The 18944-nt window shown below is 35.9% G+C and overlaps 1 protein-coding gene across 17 annotated transcripts in view; it reads right to left on the bottom strand.

The window, feature by feature from the left end:
• LOC144957114 (uncharacterized) overlaps window positions 1-18944 on the bottom strand; it is a 56260-nt gene that overhangs the window by 23478 nt on the left and 13838 nt on the right. For 8 of the 17 annotated variants that reach the window (XM_078888092.1, XM_078888093.1, XM_078888095.1 and 5 more), the window contains exons 3-5: window positions 16083-16353; window positions 3652-3772; window positions 2226-2292 (exon numbers count right to left, since the gene is read on the bottom strand). In XM_078888092.1, coding sequence (XP_078744218.1) covers window positions 2226-2292; window positions 3652-3772; window positions 16083-16353 — 459 coding nt within the window. Of the gene's footprint in view, window positions 1-2225; window positions 2293-3651; window positions 3773-6447; window positions 6692-9048; window positions 9390-16082; window positions 16354-18944 lie in introns of those variants that run through there. The other 9 variants (XM_078888099.1, XM_078888100.1, XM_078888101.1 and 6 more) reach the window with 4 other exon arrangements.

Raw genomic sequence — 18944 nt, 5'->3', positions numbered from 1 at the left:
ATGATTCAACATCCTTGGCAACTGACGCCACTAATAACTCCGTCGTTATTTTTGAACTCGTATACCGGCTTTTAAAATTAAATTATTATTATTATTATTATTATTATTATTATTATTATTATTATTATTATTATTATTATTATTATTATTATTATTATTATTATTATTATTATATTATTATTATTATTATTATATAACTGATAACTATGTGTAAATTTTAACGTTTATTGTCGGATTAATACAGTTTAGTGAGAACTACTCATAAAATGGCTGGCAAAAAAAAAAAAACAATAACAAAGACCTGAGTGAAATCAACTTCGTTCTATCTATCAATCAAGACTATAAACGTTTAAGGTTACACATTGTTTTGTGTGTTGGTACGTTATATCCGGCTGTCGGATGTTATGAGTGTTTTAACCAAAGGCAAAGCATCGATTGAGTGAGTGTTTTTGATACCAGCTACAATCGCTTGATTCACAAGGGCCACATATGCGGGACTGTTATTGATGTTGTGCGTTTAGGTAAATGCTCACAATATCCGTCAACCGGATAAAACAAGCCAACACACAAAACTATGTGTAACCTTAAAACGTTTACACTCTGTTAGAATTTAGTGAGAACTAATCACTAAAATGGCTGTCTAAAAATGATAACAAAAAGCTGGGTGACGTCAATTTCGTTCCATCGATATATCAGTGTTGTGCTTAAAGCTATGACTTGTGTGAATTGTGAGTTTTGCTCACTCGTAGGAACGATCCAAGTCCTTTGAATTACTGTTAAGGAATAAATCTCTCATCGTAATGTAAACTGTGCAGCACACAATTGATAAACTAAACTCTTTTCATTTTCACACAATCCGTATTTTTTTCTATTTTTAAATGAAGTGAGAAAAGTGAATAACTAGGAACATTTATTAAACGGGACACTAGATTTACATATTTAATTTTCCAAAACAAAACAAAAAAAGGAAACAAAAGTAAAAAGTAGAAGAAAATGGGGGGGGGGGGGGGGGGGGGGTGGAGAGAGAGAGAGAGAGAGAGAGAGAGGGAGAGAGAGAGAGAGGAGAGAGAGGAGAGAGAGAGAGAGAGAGAGAGAAGAGAGAAGAGAGAGAGAGAGAGAGAGAGAAAGAGAGAGAGAGAAGAGAGAGAGAAGAGAGAGAGAAGAGAGAAAGAGAGAGAGAGAGAGAGAGAAAGGGGGGGGGGGGGTGGTAGCAACAGCAGCAGTAGTGGTGGTAGCAACAGCAGTAGTAGTAGTAGACGTAGTAGTAGTAGTAGTAGTAGTAGTAGTAGTAGTAGTAGTAGTAGTAGTAGTAGTAGTAGTAGTAGTAGTAGTAGTAGTTGTTGTTGTTGTTGTTGTAATAGCTGTAGAAGTAGTCGTTAAAAAAGTAGTATAAGAGAAGAGAAAGAGGGGGGAGGAGAGAGAGAGAGAGAGAGAGAGAGAGAGAGAGAGAGAGAGAGAGAGAGAGAGAGAGAGAGAGAGAGAGAGAGATTCTAAACAGCTGACAAGAATGGAGGGGGTAGGGTTAAAACAAACAGTAGTCAATATTGTTATGATAACAGGAGGTAGAATATACTCCGATCGGAAAACAGGTCACTACAACTAAATTAATATGATTGTTTTGTTTGTTTTGTTTTCGAGGGTTTTACGGCGCTTGCAACACATTAAGGTCATATCAGCGCCAGTAAAAAGGAAGAAATGGGATAGTAAAAAGTTATAGAATTCAATTAAAGCACCCAAGAAAAGGTAAGACAAAGGGGAATTTGTTCAAATAGGAAACAGATTTAGATTCCAAGAGCACACCATCAAAGTACTTAGTTTGAGATCACCTAAAAGTCTCATCCAGACACAAGCACACTAAGAGGAATACACTTACACTCAAATGTTAACAAATCAAATATAACATGTAAATAAAACATAATACAGTACATAACAGAGAGATGATTTACAAGGAAAAAAATATCATCTCCCAAGGCAATAACTATACATTCGACTGTTTCCCTCTCAGCCAAGGACTCCGACCAAGGTCAGGACAAAACCCAGCAATCTCACTCCAAGACAAAGACAGAAGGCTATTGGAAAAAAAATAAGAGGGGATAAAAGACACAAGTACCTCCCTGCCCACTATGGGAAGTAGGAACCCCACCCAGATGAATATGATTTTGTGAATAAGACAACTGATGGATCGGATAGCTATAACTGTTGTCATAATGGTAACATAAACTTACTTTTGCACGTCTTTACACTCCACCACTTTCCCAAAAGTTCCCTCTCCTAGGGTTGAAACTATCTCGTCTGAAAATAAAAAACATCAGCAATGTTAACACCCGAAAATAAAAATTGATATATTAAAAAAAAAAAGAAGAAGAAGAAGAGGAAAAATAAATTTTAAAAAAAAATAAAAAATAATAAAAAGACACAAATGGCGATCTCATATTAAGCTATCGCAGTGTAAAACTAATTGTACATATTGCTAATATATTATTATTATTATGCATAAATTATCTTTTTTCAAATAATAAATAGATAAATGCATAAGTAGAGACCAGCTTGATCCAATACGACAGATTGATAAACATAATTCTAAACATTCCTACTTTTCGCCATTGTTGAAGGCGCGAAGAGGAATCCGAGTAAAAGCTGTGACAATCTCATTAATTAAAAAATAAAGACCAAATAAAATGTAAATGAGCCCCGATTACTTAGATAAAAATAAATGCTCCTCCCAACTGATGTAATGAGGCAAGATTTTTTTATTTAATTTTTTTCTTTTTTTTTTTCTTTTTTTTGTACATGTTATGTCCTGACATAACATTGTAGTATCGTGCTGTGTTAGAGAAGACATTAAAATTTAGGCGAGTCGACGAGGATCTTTCGTGGATCAGCCAATCCTAAAGAGTCCTTTAGGAAAATACCGACGTGTACATATATTCAGGTCTGACATCCGAACGCAATTATGGGTCTAGTTTAACATTGTTGTAATGGACAATTTTGGGGGGATTTCCATTACAACAATGCGCCCATAATGAATTGGGTTATTATACCTGCAAAAAAGTGCACGTCGGAAAATACTGAAATGAAGAAGGTTTTATGTTCCTGTGCTTTTAACTTCTGTTTTTTTAATCAATTGAAATAAATAAATAAATTTAAAAAATAATAATATTAATCTTATGGAAACAAACACAAGGACAGGTGATATTCACAAATATAATTTTTTTTTATGAATAAAAGAGAAATGAATAATGAAGTGATGAGAGTGAGACAAGACAATGAATGGGGGGAAAATAAAGTGTAAATGATAGAATAGCCAAGATGTGGTAGATATGTCTTTCTTTTCTTTTTTTTGAGAGAGAGAGAGAGAGAGAGAGAGAGAGAAAGAGAGAGAGAGAGAGAGAGAGAGAGAGAGAGAGAGAGAGAGAGAGAGGAGAGAGGAGGAGAGAGAGAGGAGAGAGAGAGAGAGAGAGAGCAGAGAGGACAGAAGAGAAAGAGAGAGAGAGAGAGAGAGAGAGAGAGAGAGAGAGAGAGAGAGAGAGAGAGAGAGAGAGAGAGAGAGAGAGAGAGAGAGAGAGAGAGGACATAAAACCTATTAGTAAAAGGATTTGCTCATTTTATTTTTATCTTTTTCTCTCTTTTTAAAATGTTTTTAATGATTACATCGAGCTTGCAGTATGTCTCCGGGCCGATAGATGAGATGACCATCTTCGTCATCCTCTACCGACTTCTCATCCCCCCTTGCTCCTCCTCCTCCTCCTCCTCCTCCATCATCTCCATGGTCCTGCATCACGGCAACATCGGCACACAAACAAACACCGGCATCAGCATCATCAGCATCGAGTGATTTCAGCAGAGTCACAACAAGCCAATGTAATCAGTCGGAAGGAGGGGCGCAGCCATTTTGTCGAACCAAGATGACGTCACACACGATACGAGGAGGTCGTAGTAGTGGATGGTGGTGATGGTGATGGTGGGATGTCAATGGAGGGCGGCGGAAGGCGGCGACGACGACGACAACAGCGACATATTTTAGTGGGGCAGATAGAGTTTGAAAGGTTTTGGTTGGTTGGTTTGTGGGGCAATGATAAAGATGTGTGTGTGTTGCTGGGATTGTATGGTGGCTGCAAGTGTTGTATGAAGAAAATACAACAACGAGGATGATCCATCAATGGGATCCCAACAATAAACAACAAACAATTGACAAACATAACATGAACATGAACTTAAGCAGGTCATTCAGAGTGTCTATGACAGCCTACAACTCGTATCCTATCACTACCGATTATGTACCGTAATCGACGTTAGGTAATCTACGGCTATTTAATTTGAATCAAAATCAATAACATAATTCTAATCGGAGACGCGATGGGGGAACCATCAGAATAGTGCATTCCATGAGTGAATGTGGCCATGGTGATACATGATTGTCCTCCCCCAACCAATCATTCTGCCTGTGATACGACACGTTTTGTGATTTCAATCCAAGGAGACAATCATAACCACATGGCACATCCAACTTGAAAAGTCGATATTTGATGGCTTGGTAGAGGCAGATTTTTTATTTTGTTTTACAAACAATCGAGGGAAGAGAATTTTTCTTTAAAACCCCCCCAAAAAAACAAGAAAATAATTTAATAAAGGATTTAATATAGACAAAAGGAATATATTTTGAGCGAATGCAAAACGCCGGTGATCCTACGCTCGTACTATTCAATTCTTTACCGGTCATAACTTCCATACGTGAAGATCAAAACAGAAATTTAAGATAAGCATCGGGGAGAATTGAAAAAAAAATTATAGTTCAATGTCTGTTTTTTTATAATAAAAGTAATACTAAAGATTGAGAAAAAAAAAGAAGAAAAAAAAAAAAAAAGAAGAAGAGAAAAAAAAAAAAAAAAGAAGAAAAAAGAAACTCAAAACATGGCTTGAATATCGGTGTTTAAATATCAACAAACAAGGGCGCTGAGCCGTTGTGACATTGGTTTCGCAAACGCCGTTCAAATCTCACAATCAATAAAGACCAGAAAAAAAGGGAAAAGAAACAAACAAATAAGACAGGAACAAACAGTGGACAGTGACAATGCCAAATAGTGGACAGTCTATAATGACAACAAAATCAACGCAAGTCATGGTATATATCGACAACAAAAACAACATCAACACCAACAACAGCAACAACAATAACGGGGGAAAATAAACAAACGACAAGGTGTAAGTGGCAGTGAGTGCATCTTATCATGGTTGAACACTATGAATTTTTAAGTGATTGGACCAAGAAGCAATTATCACCAACGAACTGTTCATAAAATAAGAATAAAAATTACATTGATTATAATTCGAGGTATATTGGAAAGCAACTGTGACCGTGTGAATCTTTCGGCAATTGTTTCGTTTTTAACAATCGTTGAAGTGATGTTTGTATTTAATAAAGGCAAAAACTAGGAAAGGGTGGAAATAATGGATCAACCAGTTTGCCCTACTCTGGAAAAATACGTATTGAAAATTTTGTCCAGAAAACTCGCCCTTCACATGTCGATCGATTAAAATGACCCTCATCTTGGCAAAAACTTTCAAATCTGGGACTTCGAAGTCTTCCTTAAAGTCCCAGGTTTGAGAGCTTTTGTCATGAATAAGGTCATTTTAAATCGATCGATATTTGAAGGACGAGTTTTATGGCCAAATTTATAAATACGTGTTTTTCCAGGGTACGGCAGTTAAACTTGTTAAATGATAGCGGTGGCTTCATATTTTGTTCTCCTTACCAAAAGGTTCACATACCAGGATACGTGTATGGGTTAAAGTTAGTTTGCGAAGGCCATGATCTGACTATTAAAAAAAACATGGAAGTGATCACAAGACAATGCATTATGTGATAATTGCTTCCCGAATCCAACCATGACATCAAACATAATTCAAATTATAGAAATATACCCGAATAGTTTATAAAAATAATCTTTCAACTTCAGATCTCTATATAATAACCATATATTCTAACAAGATGATTTTACAGCCTCTTCATTCATTTTGGACAGAAACTGTTTGTTGTTTTCAAAATTAATGAATAATGAAAATCTCCTGACTTGTCCAAAAAATAAAAATGTATATCCGAGACCTTTGACTTTATAGGTGACTTTTTTGTTGTTGTTGTTTTTTGACAAGCTGAGTGTCGTCCTATTTCATTTCATGTAATTGTAACTAACATTTCTGGCCAAAACGAATAAGACAAAGGCGTTAACAATTAAGAAAAGTATTGTGGTGAGTGGTGTTTGTGCAGATCGTAGTGTGTGTATGTGTGTGTGTGCGATCATGATAGTATTAATAATGATGATATTGTAACCTATTAACGACAGATCTTAAAAGCAATATGAATAAAAACGATTCACTTCTATTCTATAATAGCAAAACCTAACTTGATCCAACAAAGGACACGTTAAAGGTCAAAAATAAACACAATACCTCCTGAGCCAAAGGGAAACCAATTTTGAAACGTAATCACTTTCACACTAAATTACACAAATCAACTAAATAAATAAAGAACAAACGTGAAGCACAACCAAACAACAAGATATCCAAAATAAAGGGGGTTTGCTTTGTCATTCCAAATTGCACTTTTCACACAAGAATCATATTAGATCCAAATAACTGTTTCGAAAATCATAATCCTAGAATTCTGGAAACGACAGACAAAACAAGTTGTAATACAATCCTGGCAACACGAATTGGGATAATCCCAAAAGATCACGTGATAGAGGAAAACCATACAACTAAAATTAACAGGGGAAGGACCAGAAATTTACGCGGGTGTAGCCTACTGTGTAACAAAACTGATCTGGGACAAACAATCCTCATTAGACGACACACACATAGAGAGAGAGAGAGAGAGAGAGAGAGAGAGAGAGAGAGAGAGAGAGAGAGAGAGAGAGAGAGAGAGAGAGAGAGAGAGAGACTTCAATTCATCTAAGTACAATAAAACAAGTGAAGCGATGTCAGAAGGACCAAGGGACCAATCCTTCCATCCCTACACCGATTGTACACCAATCCAGAGATGCCAATGTCAACAGCTTGGTCGTACACAATTTATTTATTTTTAGGCCCGTGAAGTAATGTCATGTTAAGATTTTTGGAAAACAAAAAAAAAAAAAAAACAAGAACAACAAAAAACAAACTTGTAATTAATAATTCTGATAAATTGCGTTTTAAATTCAAGGTCTTCCAGACGTATTAATGCAACAACAACAAAATAGACATATGTGCCGTGACATTACCGCAAAATCCACAAACGACCCCATGAAAAAATTAACATAAAAATAGGTATACTGCATGCCTCTCTCTGAATTACAAGCATGTATGCATATCATCTGGAAGGTTTGGAAATGCAGCACAAACTTTCCAAGCTGAAGAATCTCTATCTTTAAAAATGAGCATCACAACAAAAAGAGACATTTTCAATACAAATGTCAAGCCGTTACCTCTTTTCAGTACAGCTCAGACACAGTAAAACAAAGTCGAAGCAGCAGAAATTATATTCTTGAAGAAAACATGTAACGACCAGAGAAAATAACACCTAAGGAAACATTGATTGAGTAGATACTGTGTTAAGATATGTTTAAGGGCATTTAACCAAGAAATGAGTTGGAATCCTCAAGTGCAAGAACAAAGACAAAAGAGGCATCAAAACAGGAGCTGGAGACAATTCTGTGGGGGACGAGATGAGACAAAGGGGATTTTTTGGGAAAGAAAATGAAAACACAGGCCAGCGCATGGTGAATTCCCATTTACTTATGGACAACAAATGCAAAACGCGGGGTTTGTATATCTTATTGAAGTTGACATCTCTGATGCATGTATCTGTGATAAATTTAGCCTTGATCATTACATATCATTACTCTAACTGGAGTGGTTGGTTGTTGAAAAATTCCCACAATGAGGAAAACGCCACTTAATGCGTTACTTTCCTTGAGTAGCTATATATAGATGGCGGATTGGATAGTCAGACTAGTAAGGGAAATTGTGGAAATGGATAGATGGATGGATGGAATAAATGGATGGATAGATGGATAGATGGAATGAATGAATGAAGGGAGGACGGAAGGAAGGAAGGAAAGATGGATGAATGGACTGGGTACATGAATAGATATGAAATAATGCAGAGAAGAAAGGGGGGGGGGGGGGTGGAAAGAAGGAAGAGGAGGAATTTCGTTAATTACAAACAATATAATAGAGCAAAATTGCACGTGATATGCCCCCTGCCAGGTCAGGTCAGGTCCTATCAGCATTTTTGCCTAAAGGGGTAATATTTACACTGGTTAATTTGAATTGGAATGAAAGATGACGTTAATTGATAAAATTACATGTTTCTAACACGAATTACAATAAAGCCTTTATCCACGACAATATCTTCAACAAGCTACTTGCTGGAAAAAAGGAGCGTTACATATTTTGTTGATTTAGGTAACTCAACATACCACAGATCACGATCAACAAACACTATATCCACCATTATAAGTGAGAACACATCCAAAAGAAATAAATGAATAAAACTAGCCTACTTATACAACCAACTTCGTAGAATGAATAAATGACCAAGACAGATCCAAACCCAGAAGAAAAAAAAAACAACATTCAAAACGGTTGTGAAAATGAAAAGAAATGTTGTGTTGTCCGTTTAAGAAAATGAAATTTGAAAACGAATCGATCAACGTACTAAAATAAAAATAGAATCATTTAGCACACATTTACCTCTCCAAGCACATTTTACCACATTGTATTCTAATAGCGATCCCTATATCAACAGGCAAAAAAAAATTTAAAAAACCAAAAACAAAACAAACAAAATTATAGGAATGAAATCTGATCAGCACAAGAATCAACGGCCTTTCCATAGAAGCCGCCATGAACATCCACGAAAATCTTCTATCCAGTGAATCAGCACGTCCAATGACAATCAGAAAAATTTCGTCCTAAAAGACCTTGAACATCGGCTCTACAACATGGCACCATCATTTCCTATTAGAATATTAAATTGATTAAATGTTCCTGTGACAAATCGTGGGTTACCTTATCATTATTTAGACCATACTTATTATTCCAATAGGTGGGCATTTTTTTCCATTCTTTCGAAGAGAGCCCTGTTGTTGTAGTAGTAGAAGCACCAGCGTTAACACCAGTAGCACCTAGACCACCACTACGAGTATAAGTTGTAGAGGGTTTTGTATAGTTGTTATTCCTGCTACTCGTATAATCCACCCGCATCTCTCATCCAACGATCCAACTCCGTGCTTTACTCTATATCCCCTCTAATATCTCTCTAACTTTTCTTGCTTCTTTCCGCTGCTACCACCGGCCATCAACACTCCTATGCTAGATTTCATTCCCTCCTGCCTCCTGAACTGAGATACAAGCCTACCTGCATCTATCTTCTGAGTTTTATTTCAGACAGCTTCACCTTAACCAACCCACTCCACCCCCCTCTTTTTCGTTTTTCTTCCAGCTTTATTACTTTTATCTCTATCTACCTTCGACCCCCCCCCCCCCCCCTCCATTCCAAAAGATTATGACGCCAGCATCTGTGAGTAGCAGTAGCAGGCACAAGCAACGGGCACCAGCACAGCTCAAGTTTCGAGAACAGAATGCCTTATATCCAATTTTTGGAAACGAGGTGAGATGAGAGTTGAATAAATTCTAGTTTCGTCTCGACGCTATGGATAAGGGTGATATACAAGGCTTTACAGGGTGAACGGCCCATTGGGAAAGCTAGAGGTCCGGTAATTTCAAGATAAGACGCCAGCCAGTCATAGGTGAAACGTTAATAATCTAACCATTTTACATTTGATGTCTTTTGATATTGTTTTCTCAAATCCAGAGACCAATTCCCAAGAGAGGGACAGTATTCTTAAACGCAACCCTACAGACAAATACTGCTAAAACACAGGTAGGAAGAGGGGAAAGAATATTATTAGCTCGAACACCGATTGAATAGAGGGAAAAGAAGATGGTGCCAGATCGTGCAAGTAACAACACACCTTACTCAGGACTTCTCGTAAACGTCTAACAATAGACTCTACTGCTGTATTCCCAATAATACTCTTTTTTTTTTCCAATTTGGCCAGAAATCCTTTACTTCGAATATTGATCGATTAAAGTTTCAAACTTGAGAGTTCTATGAAGAGTCAAGTTTAAGGACTTTTTGAAAAGTTGAGGGCCATTTTAATCCATCGATATTTGAAGTTAAGTTTTCTGGCCACAAAAGTTGTTGTTTTTTAAACGCGTTAACCATCGTACCCAGGAAAGACATGTATTTAACATTTGGCCAGAAAACTCTTCCTTCAAATATCGACCGATTTAAATGACACTCATCTTGGTAAAGCTCTCAAACCTGGGACTTCGCGAAACCCCAGTTTTGAGGATTTATTTTTTTTAAAGCCAAGATGGGGGTCATTTAAATCGTTCGACACTTGAAGGACGAGTTTTCTGGCTAAATTTTTGAATACTTGATTTTTCCAGAGTACAGCAGTGAACTAAACTGGTTAAATGAAGAGTATGGCAGCGTATACTGTATTTCTATGACCGACCGAACAGACAGATAATATGCTGATGGAATCTGTACTTAGGCACTCAGGCTTTACACAGCAGCATAATGTTAGGTAGGTTATGTGTATTTTGAAGTGGGAAAGGTTGGGTTTTATGTGTGCACGTAATATGCAAGGGAAAAGTGTATGTGTGTCATGAGTGTGTTTGTCCGCTTGTGTAATTGTGTGAAAGCGCGAGTGCGTGAGCCAGCTAGTGAGTATGTGTGACGGTTATGTTTGTATTTACCTCATGTGTTTCGTTTACTCTTATACTCTATCATTTTGTTTATTCTTCACATTTGCGCTCTCTCTCTCTCTCTCTCTCTCTCTCTCTCTCTCTCTCTTATTATATTATATATATATATATATATATATATATATATATATATATATATATATATATATATATATATATATATATATATATATATATATATATATATATATATATATAAATACACACATATTTCAGTTTTTTAGTTGCGGTTTTGTCTTGTCATCATTGTTTCGTTTATTTGTTTTCTACATACCATCAGAGGAGGAACGGTGTGAGAGTATTAACTTTTATTTTTTTTCTGAACGTGTGAAAATTGAAGATTTCCCAATAACAGCGATAAGGAATCGGGAGTGATGCGAGGACAAACAATTGATGAAGATTATAATAATGACATCTTTTACTTTAAGGGATAAGAAAAAGTATGAAATAAGAATATAGTCTGTTTCAACACTTTAAAAGTATGGAAGATGTCAGTAACTTGAAAATGGAAGACGGTATACAACATGTAGTAATAGAAGTCACTTGAAACAAATGTTACAATAGCGCATAAAACGTTAAAAAAAAAACCACAATTGTTGAATTAAAAAATTATGGACCACAGCACATCTGACAAGATTAAGAAGCAGTTGGTGGCCCAAACTCCAGTGTATGACAGGCAGTTAAGGAGAAGTAAGACAAACATGACACTTAAGTGCCGGCACGGCAATGTCAAATGGTTCCATAGACATTCGGAAGATGGTTCCAAAGACACAGTTACACATACAGAGGATTTAAATTGGGGGAAAATGGAGTATGAATACTCGCGACAAAAAGTCTCCTTCTCCTATCAAAGAACAATAAACGTTTAAGGTTACATATATATGCAGACATGCCAACCATTACGAAAAATTCGTAGAATTACAAAATATTGACTCCAATTTCAGAACTCCATGAGCATCTTTCTAAGTCATCAATCAAAACTTATGGAAGATGAAATTTGAAGCCAGACTACAAAATTTTAAGGGTTTTGAAGAGTTATTCATATCTGGTGGGAGTAAATTGTTGATCTATAAAGTTAACTTTAGCAATTACTAACACTGTCTCCTAAGAACAATTTTTTTTCAATGTTCAAGAAGACAGGTCTGCTTATACCGTCGTGTGTTGGTCCGATTGATCCGGTGGGCAGAACTCGTGAGTATTTCAATTAAATAAATACTATCAATTAATGTTTATCGTCTATTATATAGCAGTGATCCACTCATGCATCCAAAAATACACACATTTTGTCTTTAAGAACCGCACTGCTACAATTTGGATGGTGTAGAAAACAAGAGTGTAAAATTAAGCCTAAATTTTGGTCAGTTTGCCTGATATCTAAAAGTATGAAAGGAGTATTGATGCACTGCGCTTAGTTAAAAAAGAACTTATAACACCCGCCAGCCGGATGTAACATACCAAGACACAAAATAATGTGTAACCTCAAATGTTTAGTCTGATTAATACAATTAAGTGAGAACCACTCCAAAAAATGGCTGGCTAAAAACAATAACAAAGAGTTGAATGACGTCAATTTCGTTCTATCTATAGACATTTTAAAGACAAAAAGCTTTCAATCAAGTGGATATCAAAGAACGGAGTTGGAACAAAGGTTTTGAAAACAATGTGGTTGGTTGTTTGTTAGCGCATGTGGCAGGTGAGTACTGGGAGTGGGGTGGACATGGGTCAAGGTGGGATGATGAATAGAATCTAGGTTGGTCGGTTACAATTATAGGATGACGATATTTAAAGTACAAATGCGTGATTTGTCGACTTCCAATGTTCTTAAAAAACCCTGAGTCAATGAGGAAATGAGAAAATCAAATATCCAGGTAACCATTAACAAACAAAAAAAAAAAGGAAAGGAAAGATAAAAAAAAATACAGAGTGTATTTATATCTTCTCTATTGCCTTGCTTGGCAAAACTCCAAACCGACACGTGCGAAAGAGATGGCAACCGTTATATTAACCAAGGAACGAAGATAACAAGAACAGGAAAACAGGAGAGCATGCAAGGTGGGAGCATCATGGTTATTCTTGTGGGGAAAAAAACAAGCACGGCACATGGCCTGACTTGATGTAGAATGACGGTATCCACACACTGTGTCGGACATACTCTCTTTCCCTCTCACACACGTATTTACACTCAAACACACACGCACGCCGCTGTGTCTGAGAAGACAAGATTCCTACCAATACACTCAGTTGGAGAAGCAAAACTATGGAAATATGCTGGATAGAGTAGGTAAAGATGATGATAATAAGAACCGGCATAATGAACAAACGTCACACTCGATACTCTAACAATACAGCCCCCCCCCCCCCTTTTTTTTTTTTTAAACCATTATCGCTAAGAAGGATCGATTGAAATGACGATGAACTTGGCAAGCTCTCTCAATCCTGAGACTTTTGAAAAATGCCTGAATTGATAATTTTTTGGCATAAAGAGAGTCGTTTCAATCGAATCATAATTAACCGAAATAAAATTTTGTTGTTTTTCTTCTGGTCGAAATAAAAACAGCGTGTTTTGTCTAATGACGACATTCCCCATGACAATCAAGTGTAGAATAGAACCAGATTCGCTCTCCTACCTCCCCGCAACAACTGATGTTGATGAATATGCATGGCAATGTTTAAATTTGTATTCTTTTTTGTTTTTTTTTTTACTCAAATCATTCAAAATGATAAACTCTATTATTATTATTACTATTATTGTTTGCCTTGCTTGATTATTGACTTTACTTACTTTGATTTGTTGATTGGAAATAGTATATTCATGAATGAGTTATATTGGCAACTGCCTAAAAATAAACCTTTGAATTGAAATTAATATTAAACCGCATCGGTTTGGAAAACAGGATGGTTAACAAGCAAACAAAACACCTATCGGGTGAATTGGTTGCATATAGCGAGATTGGAAATGATAACGATGATAATCAGCAATCTTGGAATACAGGTAATATCAAAAACAAAATACTCATCTGTGCAGCTGATGAGCAGCAGTATAATTTACGTAAAATTACGTTTTCCAATAAAACTTCGATAAAACTAATCAAAATCTGGCCATCTCACCATGAATCTATTTGGTTTATGCACTCTTTAACCGCCACTTAACACAACGACACGTAAACCAGATCAGGGAGTGAAAAAAAAAATTCATTCAAGAATCAAAATGACAAACACATGACAAACGCACATACACATACACACATAAAACCTGATAATCAAGCCATGAGCTGAATGCTAATCAATTAAAAGATGAAATGCGTAGTGCTAAATGTGTTTTGTTTTGACCGGTTAAGAAGAATTCTTTTATCATTCCTCGCGGAAGACCGACACAGACATGTACAAATACACGCAACATTGTACAGACATAATAACCACAGGGCATATTCAAATACTCGCAAAAGACGTTATACTGTCATCTCATGGTAATGTAAATGATCATAATAGATAAATAAATAAATATGTGGGGGAAAAAAACATGAATATTAATGATAAAGATAATAAAAAGAAAGATGATAATAATAATAATAATAATAATAATAATAATAATAATAATAATAATAATAATAATAATAATAATCTTTAAAATAACATGAATAGTCCAATGTACACAAATCAGTATTCTTATGCATGAAAAATAAATGGTGCAGGATAGCAAAAATAAAGCCATGTTTACTATGAGCTTAAAGTGACTCACGTGGACAACATGAATGGTTAAATTAATTCATGACTCAAAAAATTATGGCAGCTAAAAAATTTTTTTTTTTTTTTTTCAAATTAAAGGTGATAGTCCAGCTATACAGCCACGGTGCCAGATATTGTTAGTGGACAACCACCTAAGCTGCCACAGTGACAGTCACTTTACTAGAAAAGTTCAAGTAATTACAAATTCTTATCTTAAAAAAAAAAAAAAATGACAAAGGCTGGCTCATTTGTATATTTCCAACTACACACTTTAATGCACCAATTATTTTCCACAATTGTTCCTAATTTCACCCGACTTTGGTAACGACGCTTAAAAGTTGAAAGCAACTAGTGTTGAGGCTCAGGAAAAAAAGGGGGGAAATAGTTCAAGCATCCATTGATATGCTGTTATAAAAAATATCACACCCGAAACCAGACTTTGAAATGGACAAATGTTTTATCGATGTCAAGATTTTCTATTGACCAAAGTCTCACCGAGTAAGAGGGTAGCAAAAATTCACTGTCTAAAATTCTTCATAAGTGGGATGATTTCTTTCTTTATCTCAACAAATACAATGACCTGATAACGACCTCTTTTCCCCCTTCTTTAATAATCTTCTCTTCAAACATATTTGACATGGTTTAAGAAGTCAAAACGTTTGTACGTCATGAGAGGTACTCACCAGTCATTATTGGTAAACCTGAAACAAATCTTGAGAAAGAAAGAAACTTTGGGGAGGAAATGGGAGGGGCAATATATACAATGGAACTCAGTAGCAACTACGAAAGAAAAAGAAAAAACCCTTTTGTTAACCAGTGTAGTTAAAAACAATAGCAAAAATGCTTTAAATAGTGAGATTTGACCCTCAGCCCAATCAACCCAGTATCCGAGTTCCATTGCATAAGACCAAAAAGTTCTCTTTTCGTGTGAGAGAAAAAGAGAGCCTCTATGAAATTTAAGGGGTAAAGGGGGAATCACTTTTGCAAGTTCATATATCTTGGTATGTACCAGAAAAATACGTAAGAATTTAGATATTATAGATTTTTTTTTTAATTAAAGGTTGTCAACGTCTCAGTGACTAATCTTCCAACATGGATATTTTGGGATAGCCATTTTAACATTATATTTGGTGCTGAACAAGCAAAACATCAATCAGTCACACAAGCCAAGCCAAATCAAAATGAAAAAGTATGAAGATTGCAAAAGTTTATTCCCCCCATAACTCCACTTACCTTCTGATTTTTTGAAAAACACCCAAGGATCATTGACTCATTTTAATCTTTTTAAATTTATATAAAATAAAGCTAGGTTGAAAGTTTAACAAAAAAAAAAAAGAAGAAGAAAATATGTCTCCCCGAAAATCCCCTAAAAAAAAATATCTTTCTCAAATATGTAAAAATTTGTGGGTTCAAATCTGGATTGAAATCAAACCTTGCACAGAACAAATTGTTCATGTGCAAACATGGTGGCCATCTGACATGATGACAAAGAAATGTAGATCCAATGAGTGATTTAGTAACAACGATAAGTGGTTACTCACCCCTTTAGAAGAGTAAGAGGACCGCCGATGGTGACGGTGTCGTCGACGTCTATGAGAGCTTGAATGCCTGTGGTGCTTCCCTGCTGTATTGATGTCTGCGTAGTTACTCAACTCTGTGTTGTCATCATTCTGTAGATAATGGTGGTGATGTTGGTGTCGCTGGTGCTGTTGGTGATGATGGTAGCTAATGTTGGTTGAGTTGCTTGTTGTGCTGTACAGTGGTGATGAGTGCTCATCGTAATGTTTCCTGTTGCGGATCCTCCGGTCATTACTGCAATGAATAATTATTAGAGGTATAGCAACAATGTAGTCATGATACACAAACAAAACCGTTACGGTTAGTATTGTAGATGGCAACAACAAAAATTTGTTATTTGCTTCCCATCTAGATATCTGAGCAGACGTCCTAGACAGTCATTCCATATTCTAATACTTGTATTGCAACTCTAAATTTCTTTTTAAGTTTCATAGTTTTCTACCCGACGGTCCAGATCCCTTTGCATGTGAAGCGAGTGATCTACCAACTGAGCTATGAAACTTTGAAATGATGAAAAATATCACCAGTGAGAGCAACACACTAGTGTCAGAGAAGCAGTTGTGGGAAAAGTTCAAGAATAACTGACTTCTCACAATGTAACTGATTTAACATTTACCATTTAATTTGCTCTCCTTATTTATATGTTTTTAAACCAAAACAAAACAAACAATTGAACTAAATCCTGGTTTGGAGTTCCAACCAAGACCTAATATTGTTCTATAAATCTATATGAATAACAATATGACATTGAATGTAAGCTTCAATTTAATAATAAAGATATGAAAGGGAAGATACTCATAATTCATTGTTTCTACTTGTCATTCAAGAGTTATCTCCTTCATCAAGCAGACAACAAAAGCTTAATAGAGCCGACAAAAATAAATTTTAAAAGGTATGCGCATATTCTAATAGCCATTAAACAACCATAGATTATTTTTTAAGTGAAACTAAGCACCGAGAAGTGATGGATTATCAAAAGTAATAAACAAAAATGAATATGACATCTACAAGCTCTAATTGACAACCAGATCTTATGCCCAAAACAACTTTATGAATGATGCTCTAGCGATGTACATGGCATAAGATTCGCATATAAGAATTCTGAAAAAGAGGAAGCTAATTCTATAACCCCATTACATGTTTTGAATCAGCACAGAGAATTCTTGAAACACAGGGTCATCAGTGTTATTTTAGACCAATATATTATATTAAAAAACTATCTTTTAGTAGAACTTCCATGGATCATGGCACTAGCAATTCATTTCTTGATATGAGTATGAGTGAGGATGTCAACCAAATTTATTTTCGAGTAGTCATGTATGCAGCAGCGATTTATGATCAGGAATGAAAGTGGAATGTAGTAACTGTAGTTGAGCTCTCTGAGGAAACTTCTGATGTTCTGATCAAATTCATGCATCCTGCACAGTCACATCTATATTGGCCACAAAATGAAAGAAATGCTTTCAGATTGTCTGTTGCACATTTTTCAAATGACGAAGTATATATTCTGCATTTTCAACATTACACACTATTTTATTTAATTATTCAGATTAATGAATGTATCCCTAGGAAACGTTATACATGATTGATTTTGAATTTTGATGTATTTCACAAACACAAACTGAATGCGTTTCTTATGGTCCTACAGTAATGCACCATTGGGTCTAAGTTCAATTAATTTTGATAAACCAATATCATATTGGTTACTTTTTAAAAGGTTCCGCATGTAGTTCATTCAAATTAACAAGTGTCAAACGTTTTTGCACTTTAGTTTTTTCCCCATCAATTGTGACTAAAACACAAGTCGTTCTTTCCAGGACGCAGCCGCGAATATTCATTGTTGTTATAAAAATTCAATTACCTTTCCTTTAACCCTCGAAGCGTCAATAGTACCCGGCCAGAACGTCGGGGCAATTTCATTGATTTTACCAAGGTTTAGAAAATAAGATGTAGTAGCCTTGTTTCTAAGAATAAGATTGTAAAAGTATATATTTTCTGAAAGAGGAATAAATTATGAATACTTATGACCATTTATAAACGACATTGTGACCTTGACCATCCTTTGAGATGACATTGACCTTGACCTTGACATTTATTTTTATCCGGCTCATTTACTTTGGCCAGGGATAAGTCAGCTAAATTTTGCCTAAATTGAAATTCTGAAATACCCAAGTTGTAGCTCATCATTTCCTCTTTCAGACAATATATAACAATAGATACAAATATTCACTGCATCTGATCTACATCAACAATAAATGACCCAGTACTGGACAAAAAAAACGTGTTGTTTTCCTTACCTTTATTTTTACTGAGAAAAGAGAGAGAGCGATCTCTATTTATCCACATAGCACAAAAAAAAAAAACCACACAAAAACACAAGAATTATAAACACAGAGTCACAGAGTCAAATAACTGTCCATTTGAAGGTCACAAGTGTTACTGTTAGGCCTACTCTGCCAAGTGACGGCTTTTGCGTTGGCGCCCTAACCCAGTGGTGTGTTGAAGTCTCAATTCACATTTCTCGTGACAGCCAACTTCACATAAAGGACACCAGTGTCGGCTTCGTTTCCTTCCACCAGGAACTTTCCTGTCACTACACACGTAACAGTCCTTTTCTTTTTTGCCATCTAGAAGGATTAGGCGATGAGTTGCGATCATGTGGCGATGACAACCAGGTGTCGCGAGACGAGGAGTTGGAGTGATGGGACGAGGTGGGGCTTGGGGTGTGGGGTCGGGAGGTTGACACAAGGCTTCTAACACACAAATGATAAAGTCTCTCCTGTTCATCTTTGCATCTGGCTTGGACGTGGTGAATAGAATCCAAG

This window comes from Berghia stephanieae, chromosome 11 (genome assembly GCF_034508935.2).
Source record: "Berghia stephanieae isolate SIO BIC M18660-M18661 chromosome 11, UCSD_Bste_1.3, whole genome shotgun sequence".
Taxonomy (NCBI): domain Eukaryota; kingdom Metazoa; phylum Mollusca; class Gastropoda; order Nudibranchia; family Aeolidiidae; genus Berghia; species Berghia stephanieae.
This window is presented reverse-complemented; position numbering and strand designations above follow the sequence as displayed.